This window comes from Vulpes lagopus, chromosome 4 (assembly GCF_018345385.1).
Source record: "Vulpes lagopus strain Blue_001 chromosome 4, ASM1834538v1, whole genome shotgun sequence".
NCBI lineage: Eukaryota > Metazoa > Chordata > Mammalia > Carnivora > Canidae > Vulpes > Vulpes lagopus.
The window spans coordinates 144,975,385-144,992,548 of NC_054827.1; the positions used below are offsets into that span (position 1 = coordinate 144,975,385).

At 44.7% G+C, this 17,164-nt stretch overlaps 1 protein-coding gene across 4 annotated transcripts in view; it reads left to right on the forward strand.

Moving 5' to 3' along the window:
• Positions 1-15,442, forward strand: part of SEL1L3 (SEL1L family member 3) — a 101,236-nt gene extending 85,794 nt beyond the window's left edge. For all 4 annotated transcript variants that reach the window (XM_041752562.1, XM_041752564.1, XM_041752563.1 and 1 more), the window contains exons 20-24: positions 198-307; positions 4,881-5,008; positions 5,641-5,743; positions 5,822-5,894; positions 14,286-15,442. In XM_041752562.1, the coding sequence (XP_041608496.1) occupies positions 198-307; positions 4,881-5,008; positions 5,641-5,743; positions 5,822-5,894; positions 14,286-14,425 (554 nt within the window). In that variant the 3' untranslated portion in view covers positions 14,426-15,442. The remainder of the gene's footprint in view (positions 1-197; positions 308-4,880; positions 5,009-5,640; positions 5,744-5,821; positions 5,895-14,285) is intronic.
• The last annotated feature ends 1,722 nt before the right edge of the window (positions 15,443-17,164 follow it).

Sequence of the window (17,164 nt, forward strand, 5' to 3'; positions counted from 1 at the left end):
AAATGTGTCTAGAAATGGTGCTGCTCAGTACAAAAGTTTTTCCTACCCCTCCCTTCCTGACACACCAAGGAAACGATGATGTTACGCATTTGAGTTCTGGTAGGAAAAACTCGCCATGGGGAGACTGGGCCAACCTTTAAAATGTCTGTCTGAAATAAAACCACTTCACAAAGAGTCCTGTGCTTTCTGTTTCACAGCATATTTGAAAATGGGAGACCTTTACTACTATGGCCACCAAAACCAGTCACAGGACCTTGAGTTGTCCGTGCAGATGTACGCCCAGGCAGCCCTGGATGGAGACTCGCAGGTAACCACAGGAACGAGCTCTCAGTGATGTCTCTTTGCGAGCTTGCAAGGCCTGGAGTCCTCAGATGCCCTCCCGCCTTTATCTGCTCCCCGGTGTGCAGAGTCATTTCGCATCCATTGTCACAGCTCTGTGAGGACGCGAACCGTAATGGTGATACCTTTACTGAGCACCTACTGTGGTGGCTGCACCGTTCTCACAGCAATCTCGTGAAGCTGGGGATTCTGTTATAACTGTTCTATAGGGAGGATAACAAGACTGCAATAAGGTGATAAATTGCTCAAGAGCCGAACAGTCGGGGAGCAGGTGAAGCCGCCCCACCTTAAAGCCACATCTTCTGGCTCTGAGTCCAGGAGTCTTTCTACCAGATTCCATCAAACTAACTCACTGCATAGAAACTGAAGAGATGGCAAGTGTGGTCAGAATGGCAAGTGATTCACTTGTTTAGCTGAGCCAACCCCTCAGTGATAGGAGTTTGCTTTTCGTGACTTTTGGCAGGGGAAGCTTCTGACTTGGGAGTGTTTCTTAATTTATAGAAAAGCTACGAAACGAGTACAGAGAGTTGCTATGTACCAGCCATCCAGCTTCCCCTAGCGTGACTATCTGGCCCAAAACCACAATTCCATTATCAAACTAAGAAGGTAGTGTTGGTTCAGTACCATTAGGTGCACTTCAGGCTTTACTTGGATTTCACTCATTTTTTGCACTAATGCCCTTTTTCTGTCCTGGGATCTATCTCATCCAGGGTCCCACATCGCATTTAGTTGTCATATTTCTTTAGTCTCTTTCAATCAATAATAGCTCCTCAGTCTGTCTTTGTCTTTCATGACCTTGATACTTAGGAAGAACCCTGGTTGGGTGTCGTGTAGAACGGGCCTCGATTTGGCTTCTAGAATGAAGTTATGTGTTTTGAGCAAGGAAAGCACAAAAGTGATGTGTCCTCCTCGGTGTGTCGCATGAGGCATACGTGATGCCAGTATGTCTGATTACTGGTTAGGGTGGTTTCTGCTGGGTTTCTCCCCTGTAAGGTTCATATTTGTCTTTCTAAGTTATATATATCCTGGGGAGATAGTTTGCAACTCTGCAAATATTCTGTTTCTCCTCAAATTTCTGTCCACTAATTTTAGCATCCTTTAGTAGGTCTTGCCTGCAACGATCATTAGTGTGGTGTGCTAATGATGATCCTCTGTTTCCCTCACTGCTCTGACACTGGCTAATCAGAATTCTCCCCTGAGCATCTCAGGGCCATTCTCACAAAGGAAGTCGCAATGGTTGATGCCTTCTTAGACACCAGGTTTCTGGCAACGTGCTTTGGGGTTTGATGACACAGCAAAAGCTGGAAACCCATCCCTATCGTAGTGTCTGTTTTACTTTTTTCTAAAGGAGGTCCTACATCCAGGTGTTTCTTTACTTGGGTTAAAACCCCACGTCTTTCTCACTTCATAGCTATTCGTACCCGGCCAGTCACTGAATCACTGAGTCCATGTTTTCTCTTTTGGAAACTGGGGATAATAATAGTATTTAGCTCATAGGTTATAAGGATTGAATGTTATTAAACATTCAGCACTGAATATACTCAATGGACATGATCTTTCCTATTATTATTTCTTCTGGAATGAAATAGGAGTTGCTGCTGAAAAGGACTCACAATAGAGCCAAACTCCTTTCAGTGATATCTGCTGCCACTCAAATTTAGGGGACGAGTTTTTTTTTTTTTTTTTTCAATTCTGATGTTTATTTTTTTGGGCAAACAATGTTATTCAAACATTAAAAGATCATTTTAAAGGAAAATAAAACTTAAAGGATGCAGCCACAGTTCTGCGGCAGGGGCTTTACTCCTGTCTTCCTGTCCCCCTCCAGCGACGGGCAAGTGTCTCTCTGTGATGTTAACAAGAGTGTCTGTGCCACTTAAAAATCCATGTCTTGGGATGCCTGTGTGGCTCAGTGGTTGAGCGTCTGCCTTCAGCTCAGGTTGTGATCCCAGGGTCCTGGGATCAAGTCCCACATTGGGCTCCCCACAGGGAGCCTGCTTCTCCCTCTGCCTGTGTCTCTGCCTCTCTTTCTGTGTCTCTCATGAATAAATAAAAAAAATCTTTTTTAAAAAATCCATCTTTTTTTAACATATTGTAGGAATGTGTGCGTTTTACTGCCCAGTCTCTGTAATTATTAATTACTCTTAACCACTGTCCCATTTTCTGTTGAGCCAATGGTGGTAATTTATTAAGCTTTATCTTATTGGTGGACATTTATTCTTGTTTGCTAATTTATTCATTGACTTGGCCCCTATTCACTCAGTCCTGCCATGTCTTAGACACTTCTCAGTGGTGGGGACAAAAGATAAATAGATAGACAATATTCTTGCCTCCTTGGGATTTATATTGCCCATTAAGGAAGACACAGAGGCCTTATCCGTTGTGTTGCAATGCTATCCAGTGCTACAGCAGACATATTCACACCTCCGCCTTTTATCTCCATTTGAATAATTTCTTTATAATCTGAGGGCTAGTATCACTGAGTCAAACAGTCAAAATGCGTCACGGCTACATAATACTAGCATATGGCTGATGGGCTTCCTGAAAGGGTTCACCAAGCAGTGGTTGAGTGCAGGAAAAGAGCTGAAGTCTTGTCAGCACTGGATGTTTTCATGACTTCACTTTTAATTATTCAAATTAAATAGTTATCCGTTGATAACTTCCTCATTGTTTTACATTGCATTTATTTGACTACTAGTCGCCATGGACATTTTTACGTATACTTTATGATCATTTACTCATGGTTTATTTTACATGGATTCTCTATTTGTATTCTTTTCCTATGTATCTATTGGAGGTTTCATACTTTTTTTTTTTTTTTAGGATTTTATTTATTTATTTGAGACAGAGAGAGCATGAGCAGTGGGGAGGGGCAGAGGAAGAGGGAGAAGCAGGCTCCCCACTGAGCAGGGACCCTGGCTTGGAGCTCAATCCCAAGACCCTGGAACCAGGACCTGAGCCAAAGGCAGACACTTAACGAACTGAGCCACCCAGGCACCCTTGGAACTATGTTGTTGTTGTTTTTTTTAAATGTAAATCATAATTAGTTCTTTTTACATTGGCCCAGTGGATAATGGACCTTAAGCTATTACTTTGCATACAAACATTCCCCTGGTCTATTTTCCCATTTATTTTAATTTTGCTATTTTTCCAAGAGACATTAAAATTACATAAAGTGATTTTTTTTTTCTTTTCTTCTAATAGCTCAAGTGTTAAGAGTACTTTCCTTTTAGAGAGTGGAGAAATATTCCACTTTCTGGTTGTGTGTGAGTGTATGCTATGTATGCATCTCAAAGATACAGCACTTACATCAGTTTAGAGGTTATTTGGCAGCATAGTAGAGGTTAAGATTTGAGACTCTGGACCCTGTCTGGATTCCAGCTCTTGCTCCTGTCCAGCTATGTTACCTTGGGCAAGTGCCTTAACCTCTCTGCATGCCAGCTTCTGCACCTATAAAACAGAGAGGATAATGGTACCTATCTCAATTTGCTGATATGAGCATTAAGGAAATACATATAAAACAGAACAGTGCCTGACCTTCAACAGCTCTCGTTAAATGTTAGCTGCTATTCTTTTTATCTTGATTATTGCCCAGAATGGTAATGAGAGGCCTGGTGTGTACAACCTATTTTGGGTGATCCTCATTGAGATCCTTTGTCCATGGCAACTGAAAGGAAAGGTGAAAGGGAGGACACAAATCATTAAAACATGACCACGAATTCTTTGAAGGGCAACAATCCAGTCTCACTTGTAAATCCCTAATGGGAAGTAACACAGTATTTCTTGTTGATTTTTTGGTCCGGCCACATGCTCAGCTCATTGTGGGCAGTGGAATAGACAGTGGTGTAATAGCTTCCACTGTTTACAAAGCACCTCTACTGTTAGGCTCTTAACTCTGTTGGCTTTTTTGATCATCCAGCCCAGTAAGGCAGGTCCTACCTCTGAGGGTCAAGACCAAGATGTATAAGGAAGAGGGAAATGTACCTGAGTGGAGCTGTGCCAAGAGGATCATAAGAGGAAGTTTCCCACACTGGCCTACGAGAGCAGGGACAAACCCACATAGGTGACTTGGTACATGAGAGAGACTCTCCACATTAGAAAGCCAGTTGGAGGAGCCCCTCCAGCCACAGGAACATTCTGTTAGATTTTCTGACAGGCTGATGAGGTCCTAGAGCATAATCTATACGTGATAGACATTGCCTTCAACTTGGTATTCTGGTTTGTCGATGATACAAGGGCACGTTTTCCAGTGAGTTCTGTCTTGAGAGAATGAGCAGGAAAGGACAGGTTCCCCCCGGTTGGCTGGCTTCGGAGCAGATGGGACACAGCATCTTCTGAAAGCCTCCTGGTTCTCCTGCAAATAAATTTCTCAGATGCATATATTTAGGGAGACAATCCATCAATGAATGACAAAACCATCTGGCTCGAGGGACTAAAAAAAAAAAAAAAATCTAGAGGTTGTAAAAGTTTACATTCTGATGAAGGGTATGTGTCTGGGATTTATTATAAGGAATTGATGAGTTTGGTTTGTGGCTTGTTTTCAGGGATTTTTTAACCTGGCTCTGCTAATTGAGGAAGGTGCTATAATCCCACATCATATTTTGGATTTCTTGGAAATTGACCCAACTATCCATTCTAATAACATCTCCATCCTCCAGGAACTGTATGAAAGGTGAGTTCAGAGCCTCTTCAGTGCTGTGGATTCTGGGGGAACCCAAGTGGGTGGTGCTTGCTTCTCGGTTAAAGTTAGAGTTTCTCTCATTATGTAACGCCAGTTATAAAAAGGGCCCAGGATTTGTTTTGATTCGAGAACACTCAGCTGGACCCAAACTATTTCCCTTTTTTAGCGTCTGAGGCTTACCATACAGAATGTGCTTGATCTGAAGTTAAACTGCTGACCAAGGTTTTCCACGAGAGTGGAAAGAATAAATATGTCTGATGAGACCAAGCCTTTCTGCAAGATAGGGAAGCATTCTGACGTCCAGGCTTTGGACAGACAAACAGAAGTATTGCTGGGTGGGCTCCATGCTTCCGAGTCCTCCTTGACCCATTCGTTAGCTTTTTACTAAGGACAGGACTGCTCTTTTTCAGAGGCTTCTGCTGGAATTTCAGGGCAGGCCCAAACCCTTTAGAAGTGGCTTCCTTTCTTTGTTTTTCGTGGCGAGTGTGCCCATTTGCTCAAAGCAGGAGGTGGGTTTGAGGATTGGACAATGCGGGTCATGAGTAATGCCACCCAAGTTTGCCAGTCTCTCAGGAGCCCCTGTGTTTTTTGTTTTTGTTTTTGTTTTTGATTTTTATCTATAGGTGCTGGAGCCAAAGCAGTGAGGAGTCCTTCAGCCCCTGTTCCCTGGCCTGGCTTTACCTTCACCTGCGGCTCATCTGGGGTGCCGTCCTACACTCTGCCCTGGTAGGAGCATCCTCCCCAGCCCTGCCCCTGTGACCCCTGCCCCCTGTCAGTATCTGAGCCATGCTTTGGATTTTGCAGATCTACTTTCTGGGGACCTTTCTGCTGTCTGTACTGATCGCCTGGACTGTGCAGTATTTCCAGTTTGTTTCAGGTAAAGATTTATAAGAAGCCAGGGTGATGTAAAAATGTGGGGATTCTTTTTCTCTACAGAAAAAAAGATGACACGCTCCCTCTTCACACCCTTGACCATGTTATTTCCTTTCATTAGATTGGTCCTTCGTGGGGTGGAGGCTCCCCCCAGGATGGTACCATCGTCTCTAGCTGAGGGAAGGGCCCAATTATTGTTTTATTTGTCAAAGTAAGCAAGGATTTTTTTTAAAGATTTTATTTATTTATTCATGAGAGGCCCACAGAGAGAGGAAGAGACATAAGCAGAGGGAGAAGCAGGCTCCCTGCGGGGAGCCCAATGCAGGACTTGATCCCAGGACCTGAGCCAAAGGCAGACACTCAACCGCTAAGCCTCCCAGGCATCCTGGATTTTTTTTTTTTTTAAATAAGAAGCTTAAGAAATTGAACTGAAATGTGTTCTCCCATTGAAAATATACTCACCATCAATATCCTACTCTGTTGCCTTAGAACCCAGCTCTGAAGCCCCCTCTGGTATGAATTCTTCCTATTTATTCCAGTCAAGGAGTCAAATGTGTGGGATGATCAACAACATTCATGATGAGTAAACTACGCAGCCACGTGGATTCAGAAGGAGGGGCTGAGGAGGAATATGAAGTGAGCCTTTAGGGTCGCAGGATTTCCACCGGTCACTGCTAATTTTTCCGAGCTAGCAGAAGACCATCGTTGAAGAGCTAGACACCCCCGTGGCTTCTATTTGGGCTCGGAGTCCAGGCTTGGCTGCCCATTAGTTGTGTGACTTATGGCGAGTCATTTCACCTTTCTGATCTCCCAATTTCCCCCCCAATAAAACTAGGTTATAATAGTGGCTGTTTCCCAGGGACGTTACAAGGGTTCCATGAAAAAATTACGCACGACACTTACCCAAGTCACTACCGCAGGCAGGCTTAGCTGTTACTTTTGTCTGGCAGAGAAGACGCCCTCAGTAATGCGGGCTCTTGTGTTCCTCTCCCCTATCAGGCCATCAGATGAGCCACAGGGGGGCTTTAGTGCATCATGGGGGGTATCTCCCATGTAGTAGGTGCTCAAGTGGCCAATCTGTCGGGGGAGAATCACAACTTTCCACCAGCTGGGGCGGCTGCAGAAGGACATAATCACTCATGAAGACCAAGGGGGCACTAACAAATGGACAGGGGAGATCTGGCCATGGCATTAGAGCACTCGCTCCGCCACTCTTAGTGTAGTGGCTCCGACAATGAAAAGCTAAAGGAGTGCATCTCAGCACACATTCCTGGGGGGAAGGAAGTCTGTGCTGCAAGAGGCTAACGCAGAATCCAGAATCGTTTCCCTCTGATTTTTACCTGAGGAGGTTAACAGGGAGCCATCAAAACCCGTCCAGATTTGATGCCCTGTCGTATGCCGGCTTATAAATCTTCCTCATGCAAATTCCATCCCGTTCCTAAATTTGTTGCCAGGTAGAGCGCATTTATTTTGCATCTTGTCAGTGTTTTCCATTTCAAATTATCTTTGTCATTTTTACTCTGTAGAAATATTGTTATGATTATTACAAATGCAATTCCGTTAGAGGAGCTGAAAATTGTCTTTATGATTTTATGCCAGCTGGTAGCCATGAAAATTCATGGGCTGGTGGAATTGCTTTTATCAGAAGTTGTCTTTTTCCTGTCTTCCTGTCTGCATTATCAGTCTCTCCACATTCTCGCCTCCCTGTCCCTCCTGCCCTTTGATATATTTTTTTCCCTCTTTGCTATGTAGCCTTCGCTCTTTTGCACCTGTTCTTCATTTTCTGCAACCTCGGGCACTTCCTGGGCATACCCCCCCCCCGGCCCCCCCGTTACTAGCCCTAGACAAGTCTGGTTGGGCTCTTAAAGTTAATTTAATTCTATGCACTTTGTTTTACAAGTGAAGAAATTGAGGCCACACAGATGAGGGGATCTACCCCAAACCACAAAGTAATGTCCAAGAAAGGACAGAGGGCAGCAGGATTTTCAAACTTTTTCTGACTCCAGATACAGTTGACCCTTCAGCAAAGGGGGTGAGGGGGGGTGTGTTAGGGACACCCACCTACCCTGCAGTTGAAATTCTGCATCTAACTCTTGACTCTCCCAAAACTTCACTACTGCCTACTGTTGACCAGAAGCCTTACCAAGAACATAAACAGTCAATTAACACATATTTATGTGTTATACACATTATATGCTATATTCTTAGAGAAGAAAAATCATTATTCAGAGAATCATAGAGATAGTACATTTACGGTGTGTACTGTGCTTATATATTAAAAAAAAAAAAAACTCGTGTAAGTGGATCCATCCAGTTGAAACCTGAGTTATTCAAGGGTCAACAGTATTTTAAGACAGTGGTTACCGTTCTATCTCTGACCTATTATCCCCTTATATAGAAAATACTCTGTAGCACATTTTTTTGGTGCCTTGAAATGAATGATCGTTATCCTGTCTACACACGTATTTTTAAAAGTAATGCCCTAACAGCAAGATAAGGGGAGATAAAAAGAAATTAATTCTAATAAAATGACACATATTTCAGTAGGTAAATTCTAGCCCCCTACTTCTTTATTGTAATGTGCACATGCATCAACCCCAGGATGGTGTTTAACGCAGATTCTGACTCAGTAGGTCCAGGGCGTGGCTCTGGGATTCCACATATCTAACAAGATGTTGAGGTGATGTCCACGCTGCTATTCCATGGACCATGCTTTTTGAGTAGTAAGGACCTAGAGGTAAAAAAAAAAAAAAAAAAAAAAGGCTCCATGTTATTTCCAAAATGTGCCATAAGTGGTGCCTACTAGCCCTGTTAGAACTAATGTTGAGAGTTAAAATACAGAGTAAATGATTTTTTTTTTTTTTAATTTTTAAAGTCCTCAACATAGTGCAAATTTGTCAATAACTTTGAATTAGGAGGTACTCTGCTCTGTCAGAGATGAGGCAGTGGGCCACAGAGGGACACAGAGGAGCCTGAGAGAAGACTGCTCCAAGGGCAGAGTTGCTATGATGGGTGGCTTGCCACCAAGGACCTGGTGCCTGGGGTCTGGTGACCTGCCCCGGGGGGAGGAGGGCGCCCCCTCGCAGACGCTGGTGGTAGCCAGGGCCTCGTGAAGCAGGCTCAGGAAGGCAGTCTGGGTGCAGAGTGACCAGATTTGAAAGGAAGGAGCCTCCCTTAGGCAGCCTGTGTAAGGGTTCTGCTCCAAGTGAGGAGGGATCTTTGTCATTTCACGATTTGCATTTCTCCGGACAGTTCTTAAAAATTAGTGATTTACGGTCAAACTTTTAAATTGAGCTGTCCATCCGTCTTGCTTTCAGCTCCAACTACCTTCGTTTTCCTCCTGGGTTTATGTGCTCTGTGATGTAGAGCCCACACTGCACCGCCTCTGCCACACTAAATTGTCCCGTGTTCAGAAGGCTAGCTGTGTGGGACAGTAGCTAATGACAGCCTCGCGGGTCATGCTGCCAAGATTCTGGCCCCTGCCACCCACTGTGTGACCTTGGACAAGGGAGGGAGCCCATCTGTGCCTCGGTTTCCCTTTCTGTAGGGCAGCAGCAGCAGCTTTATACCCACTTCCCGTTGTATCTGAGGGAAGCAGATAACCAGGTAACAGAGTGTAAAGTGCTTAGAACTCCACATTTGTTGGGTAAATAGCTGGTAGCTCCCCGAGGAGTCATATCACGGGGCCTTCCAGTGGCAATGAAAGCATGCTGACATAGGTCGCGCCGGCACTTAACTAGCTTGGTTGATCTCAGTAACGGACACAATTCCCAGAGCCTAGTGGGTGTTTCTATGTAGCTAGACTCTTTCTAAAACACGAAACTCTTTTCTAAAGCATCTAAAAGATTTTTTTTTTTTTTTGCATTTAAAAGATATTGACCAGGCTCTTGAGAGAACCAAAGCAAATATCAAATATTTGAAAAATACCACACATCTCCTGTTTCCTTTAAAGGAACTTGTTTTCGTCTCCCAGCTGGTGTTCCACCGGGTAGCCCAGTCTCTCTTGAGGTCCATGCCTCCCAGGGTAGCCCAAGGCTCCCTGGGTCGTGGGTGGCACTAGGACCCCATCCATGGTCACCTGTCTGATAGCAGAATGCACACTGCCCTGGGGCTCCTCTGTCCCTCCAGGTCTACTGGCTTGGCAGCTTCTGGGCACCGAGGAGTCCCACCGGCTTTGCCAAAGCTGGGTGCTGTTCACCTTTTCCCTCTCCAGGCTTCCTTTCTGAGATTTATGGGGCTGGGGCTGGGGCTGGGAGGCCAAGGTGAAGGCTCAGCTGCCGGTACAACCCATAACTGGGCTCAGCCACATTCCCACGCTCCAGACACTCCTTTCCATGCTTCGCTGAGTCCCTGAAGTGCTCTGCTTCTCCCCTCCCTGTCGGGGACGCCAAGCATAATTGCCTTAATGGACTCAGGCTTTTGGGGTATAAAAAAAAAAATCCCAAAGCAAAGTATGTCTAGAACTGTTTCCATTTCTGCACTGCCACGAGTCTCCCCCATCCCCTCCACCCCCGCGACACAGAAAGCATGGAGCCTGGCTAGCTGCCCGAAGGAAGGCAAAGAGAGAACAGAGGGACAAAATGGAAGGGCCCATTTCAGAGCGGGTCCTGCCCTACCAGTATTACTGGAAACTCGATGTCTCAGTAGAATGGCCAGCGTAGAGCAAGACCTGCCGAACTGGCAGCTCCTAGGTATGACGAGGCCACCTCTTAGACCGATGTCAGTCTGTTGACAACATGCATGCTGTAAGCCAACTCATTCCTTCTGCCTACGTGGTTAGCCCAGTGGTCATTTCAAACAAGTGGGATGATGTGAACAAGATTAATTAAACCGTTTCCACTCTTTTCCTGTCCTCTACATTTCCAGTTAATGAGGTTGCTACGAAAATTGCAGTGAAATGTCAGAAAGTGGCGCTCATGAAAAAAAGCAGTAGCCTTAAAGTCAGAGCTATTTGGTGGTGAGATTTCACTTTGCTTCGATCTCATTACCCTTGGCACTGCCCCAGTAGCTTGACTCATAAGACATGTTTAAATGACATGAATCTTACGCTTGTCCTGCCTCCCCCCTGCCCTCCCACCCCCCGCCCCCAGATCCAGAGGCCTAGGTGAAGTAGGCTAGACCTTATTCATTGCCTAGGACTTCCAGGGCTTCCCCTCCCAAACCCGCCCCCGCCCCACCCCCACGTACTCCATCTTTGCAAACATTCTACTGACGCAGGACTGCCCCTGAGTATGAGGATATTCCATCATATTCTTTTCTTTTATGCTCCCATCTGGTCGACTGGCAAGCAAACCCTGTTCCTATGATGGGCCACAGCGGGGGCTGGCAAACCTTTTCTGTAAAGGGCCAGATAATGAACATTTGGGGCTTCGAGGGTCATCTCAACCACTTGGCTTTCATCGTGGGGCCAAGGCGGCCATTGACCATACATGAAAACAAATGGGCATGGCTCGTTTCCAATAAAACCTTACTATGGATGTGAAAATCTGAATCTCATATGTTTTTCACCCGTCACGAAATATTACTCCTCTCTTGATTTTTGTTCGACCATTTAAAACTGTAAAAACCATTCTTAGACTGCAAGCCATTTGCAAACAGGCAGCGAGGCCCATTTGGCCCGTGGGCTGCAGCCTGCCAAGCCCTGGTCTACCACTCAGGGCCAGCTTTGGATCATTCTCACTAATGTACAGAAAATGGTCCCCCATGGGCAAATAATACAAGAATCACTTCTATTTGGCTCTGGAATAGATTCTATAATTTTTGAAGCGCACACTTATTTCCCTGGTTACCTTGATTCCAGTCTGGTAATCAAATTAGCACGCATTTCAGGTGAGCAGAGACAAAGAGGCCACTTTAAAATTATGATGGGCAGTGGGGGGCTTGTCCAGTGATTGCAAACCCCTGATGGAAGGGGGAGCGTTCTCACATGGATAAGGACACATTTACTGTAGAAACATCAAGCATTTTTATTATGTTCTTACAAGAAGATTTAAATGGTAGCAGTGCTAATTATGTATTCCTTCTACGTTTACACATTGGCACTTTTTTGTTTTAATCAGAAAACTGATTGCTGATTTATCTTGTTACCATGGTGATTTAAACTTTTTTTCCCCCCAGAGCTTGAAAAGAAAAAAAAAAAAAAATGCATGCCTTAGTACTTTGTGAATTTCCTCAGAGATCATCAGAAAGATAGATCTCAGGGCCCAAAGGGGTCTTGGACACCATCTGATCCAAGCCCTTCAGTTCATAGATGTGGAAACTGAGACCCAGGAGATTAAAGCATTTTAGGATTAAAGTATCCACCACTCAGTACCTACCCCAAAGTCACCTGATATAGTGGCAGATAAATAAGACTTGCCCAGACCAGGTCTGCTGACTGCAGCAAATGGTCTTTGTACCGTGTCACTGGGCCTCATGCTCCCTGCCCTGGTTAGATCACCTACCAGAGTGATGGCTTTAACCTAGAAACATCACGTCATTATATAATACCCTGCTTCCTCCCCGCCCCACCAACCACCATCCCTGTCCCGTCCATTCAAAAACCGTCTCTGGATCCACAAAATGTTCTGTAGGTGTTGGAAGGGGTTCTTAGGAAATTCCGTATCTAGAAAAGCCAGAGGCTTTGGAGCTCATTGCTAAAGTCCCTAGAATGGCCTCGTGGAGGTGGAACTCTTGAAGTGTTTATCTAGAAGTCAGATTATCCCTGTGGTGTCATCTTCTTAAAGCCAACACATTGCAGACAGACACTGGGAACTTTTAAAAATGGTCCCACCTAAAAAAAATAAAAATGGTCCCACCTACTGAAAATTATATAAGACTCAAGGACTGCTGAGCTTGGTTAAGATCACTGCTCAACCACAAGCCAGCAATTGTTGGCACACCCTAGGGCCACTGTGTTAGTGTTACACTTGAGTGTGTCACACTCGTCTGCAAACTGCCGCCCCCATATCACAGATGAAGAAACCACAGCTCAGAGAGGTTAAATAACTTGCCTAAGATCGCTCATCTGGTACATGTCAGAGCCATGGGACTCCTGGTCTTTCTGGCTTCAAAGTTTCTGCTGTTTTCATAGGCTACTGGGGCCTAATAGAGAACCAGAGGAATCCCAGAATTTAATGCACCAACTCCTTCATCAGTCCTGCAAGCCATGTCCCTGAGATTCATAAATCTTAAGACACCTTTTCAGGGCAAGACAGGTATACTATCACTCGTATTAATAGCTAACATTTATTGAGTGCCTATACATGCCAGACGCTGTTCTAGGCACTTTAACTCTATTGAATCCTTATAACAATTTAGCGTGGTATAGACACTTTTATCTTCCCCATTTTTTAAAGGCAGAAGGAGAGTAGGTAATTTGTCCAAGTCACATAACTGATAAAGGAGAGTGGCCAGGGTGGCCAGTTTCCAGAGCCTGAAATCTTATTAACCAGGATACCTCTCAGCGGCAGCGTAGAAAGCAGAGTGTGCAGCCTCAGCACTACTGATAGTGGGAGCTGGGTCATTCTTCGTTGTAGGCAGGCTCTCCCACGCAGTGTGGGATGCGTAACGGCATCCTCGGCCTCAACCCACCGTCCACAGTTGTGACAACCAGACAGGTCTACCGACATTGCCAGCTGTCCCCTGGAAACCAAGACTGCCCTATTTGAAAACCACTGACATGAAGTACAAAACTTTATAAGCTTCCCTATATTTATGGCGGGTCAGTCTTCTTACTAAAGGTAAATTGATAAATAATTAAACTGAATAATTATGATTTCCAAGACTTCCACACATTTTAAAGAACATAATTTAAACCGAATTTTTTATTTCATCCAACTGGAATAAGAATGTGAATAAAATGAACACTCCTTTCTGGTTGACTGGTATAATCATGGCTTGCATTGCATCAACACCGTGAGAAAAAAGAGATGACCTCAGAAGACGCAGACCAGCGAGCTGTTCACTTGCTCGTTCGTTCTTCTTTTTCTTTCTTTTTCTTTCTTTTTCTTTCTTTCTTTTTCTTTCTTTCTTTCTTTCTTTCTTTCTTTCTTTCTTTCTTTCTCTTTCTTTCTTTCTTTCTTTCTTTCTTTCTTTCTTTCTTTCTTTCTTTCTTTCTTTCTCTCTCTTAATTCAAACATTTGCCTGGAAGTCACAGCATAAAGGCAGAACTTAGAATCCCAGGATGTCAGAACCATTAGAGATCTTTGCACATCTATTCCAATCCACTATTTCATACAAGGGGACACCAAAGTCCAAAGAACCCAGATAAGGAGCATAGAGTTAATTATCTAGTGAGTGTCAGGGCCACTGGACTAGAAGCATCTACCCTGGCTTGCTAGGGTCCAGGTGTTGGTTGTGTGTCATGCATGCATGCACTGGTTTGAATATTCAGCACTTGCATGTGTCTCTACAGCCAGCGGTTCCGGTCCGACACCAGCCCGGTCCTCCTCAGAACCCCCGGCTCCCACCGCAAGTCCAGCTGTGACTCCAGCTGCAGATGCCTCCGCTCAGGACCGGCCCACAGTCACTAATAACGCAGAGCCTCGAGAGTGACCTGTGTGCTCCAGGTCTCTCCAGACGAGAGAGAACCCCGTCAGCAGCTGGTATCGGAACGCTGGGGCTAGGGCATTATACTGAAAAACACCATATATGTCTTGTCAAACTGGATGCGAATTTTGCACTTGGTGTCTTTTTTTTTTTTTCCTTTTTTCTTTAATCCAATTATAAGGAAGTACCCAGAGCAGGCAGTGGGTAGACCAGAGGTTATCAGACAAATACAAGGAACATCCTGAGCACAGGGGTGTGTCGGGGAGGTTGACTGGGTCACTGTTGAGTCCATCCCTAGTGATCGTGTATTGGGGAGTCATAGTTTGCCCTGTGGTGTAGCTGAATCCGTGCACACTGCGGTGTATTTTAAGCGTCTTAGCCCCTTGGTTGTTCCCATCCACTGAAGAACAGAAGATCGTGACCTCTCCACCCATTAGAGAATATTTCGGTGTGAGTGTTTGCCACAGCCCTGCTCCTCCAAGTCCAAAACACAACTTCAATTAGGCTTCCAAGACCCAGCAGTTCTAAGGCACCTTGAAATAAATAGGTTGTGGCTGGAAATGCAGGGGAGGCGACGGCTTTGTAAATGGGTTTACATTTTCCTCCTTGACTTTTTAGGGTCGTGCTTCCGAATCATTTAATGACATTGTTGGATATCATTTACTTTTCGATTGAATCCATAAAATAACATGTAGAAAATTCTTAGTATTTAACTCTAGTCTTCTCCATGAATTACCCATTAGAATAGACTGGCAGCAAGTGGAATATGCAGGAAATAAGCCTTTAGCTCATAGTTCCATCCCTACCCCTTATGCCTGCCTGAGTCTGTGGAAGGTGTATGTGAGAGAGAGTGAGAGCGAGAAAGAGAGAGAGAGAAGAAGAAGAAGAAGAAGAAGAACAGACTGTCTGTACACTGTATGCTGCTAAGGTAGTAAATAAATCAGTAATGCAATATTGTGGGTCCCAACTACTCTTTGCACTACTTTATTTACAGTAGTAAATAAAAATTATTTTTATACTGTTGACTCCGGGAAAGTGGCTTTTTTTCTTTTTCATGGTTACTGTCGTCCTCATACAGAGTCCTAAGTTCCATGCATTCTCTTCAAGGAGGCAAAAAAAGGCCTCCTTATGAGAGGATTCATTTCTGGTAACCCATTAATGTTTACAGATATAAAGATGGAAAGAGTCTCCTCTCTAGGGATCCCGTGCTCAGAGTCTGGCCCCTGTGATGTTTGCATGGTACCAGACATTGTTTCAGGGCCTCTGGATACCCTGGGGCTGTAGTTATATTGGTTCTGGGTGACATCTGTGGTCCATCCTCTTTCTCCAATGTGTGCTGTGTAGACTGCTCTTATTTTACCAAAGATTATCTTTTCTGCTTGGGAGAGAGCCAGACTTTGGAGTCTGACAGCCGTGGATTCAAATTTTAGCTCATAGCCTTGAGCGAGTGATTAACCCTCTCTGAATCTTAGATTATTATTTATAAAATAAGGGTCATATGAAGTCCACCTCTCTGGACTTTTCATATGGTTTAGACGAGGTAATATAGGTAAAACCCACAATACAGTGTCCTGACCATGGTTGCTTGTTACTTTTATTAGGAAGAGAAATCTGAGGGGCATCTGGCTAGCTTAGTCAGTAGAGCATGCAACTCTTGACCTTAGGGTTGTAAGTTTAAGCCCCGTGTTGGGTGTAGAGATTACTTAGAAATAAAATCTTAAATAAAATAGAGAGAAGTCAAGAGTCCAGATAAAAGGCTCTTTGCTCTACGTGGATCTTCTCTTCATGACAAACACTCACTCTTCAGTTGCTGGGATCATAAGACTTCAGACGGCTCACTGGAAATTGCCATCAGCTATAGGGACCTGCCCAAGGTTATGTCTTGGCAAGAGAACCTCATGGTCAATGACTTGTTGATGTAGGGCAGGCTTTCTCAACCTCAAAACTATTGACATTTGGGACCAGATGGCTCTTTGTTGTGGGGGCTGCTTTATGCATCATAGGATATTTAGCAGCAGCATCCCTGGAGGCCAGTAGTGCATGTACCCCACCACCACCACACACACACACCCATTCCCCAGTTGTGAGAACTGAAAAATATCTCCAGACATTGCCAAATGTTTCAGGGGATAGAATGGAGGGGGAAGGAATCACCTCCTGCCGCCCTTCACCTTAAGAACAACGTATGTAGGAAAAAAAGGCTTCTTGCCTCAATTTGGAACAGCCCTGAAGGGCCATCCCAGCTCCAGAACACCACCTTGGTGGCAACCTCATTATAATTCAATTTCTCCCTCTGTCTTCCTTTTTGTATAGGATGTCCTGACACTAGTCCCATAAAACTTCACATGCAACCCTGCATCTTAAAAGAACACAACTATCTTGGTCTGCTAGAGCTGCCATAACAAAGTATCACAGACTGAGAGGCTTAAACAACAGAAATTTAATTCCTCACAGCTTTGGAGCCTTGAAGTGCAAGATCAAGGTGTCAGCAGGGCTTTCTTCTTCTGAGGCCTCTCTTCTTGGCTTAGATGGCTATCATCTGCCGATGTCTTTTTTTTTTTTAAGATTTTTTAATTTTTTATTTATTTATTAATGAGAGACAGAGAGAGAGAGGCAGAGACACAGGCAGAGGGAGAAGCAGGCTCCACGTAGGGAGCCCAATGCAGGACTCGATCCTGGGACCCCAGGATCATGCCCTGGGCCGAAGGCAGCGCTAAACCACCTAGCCACCTGGGCTGCCCCCCC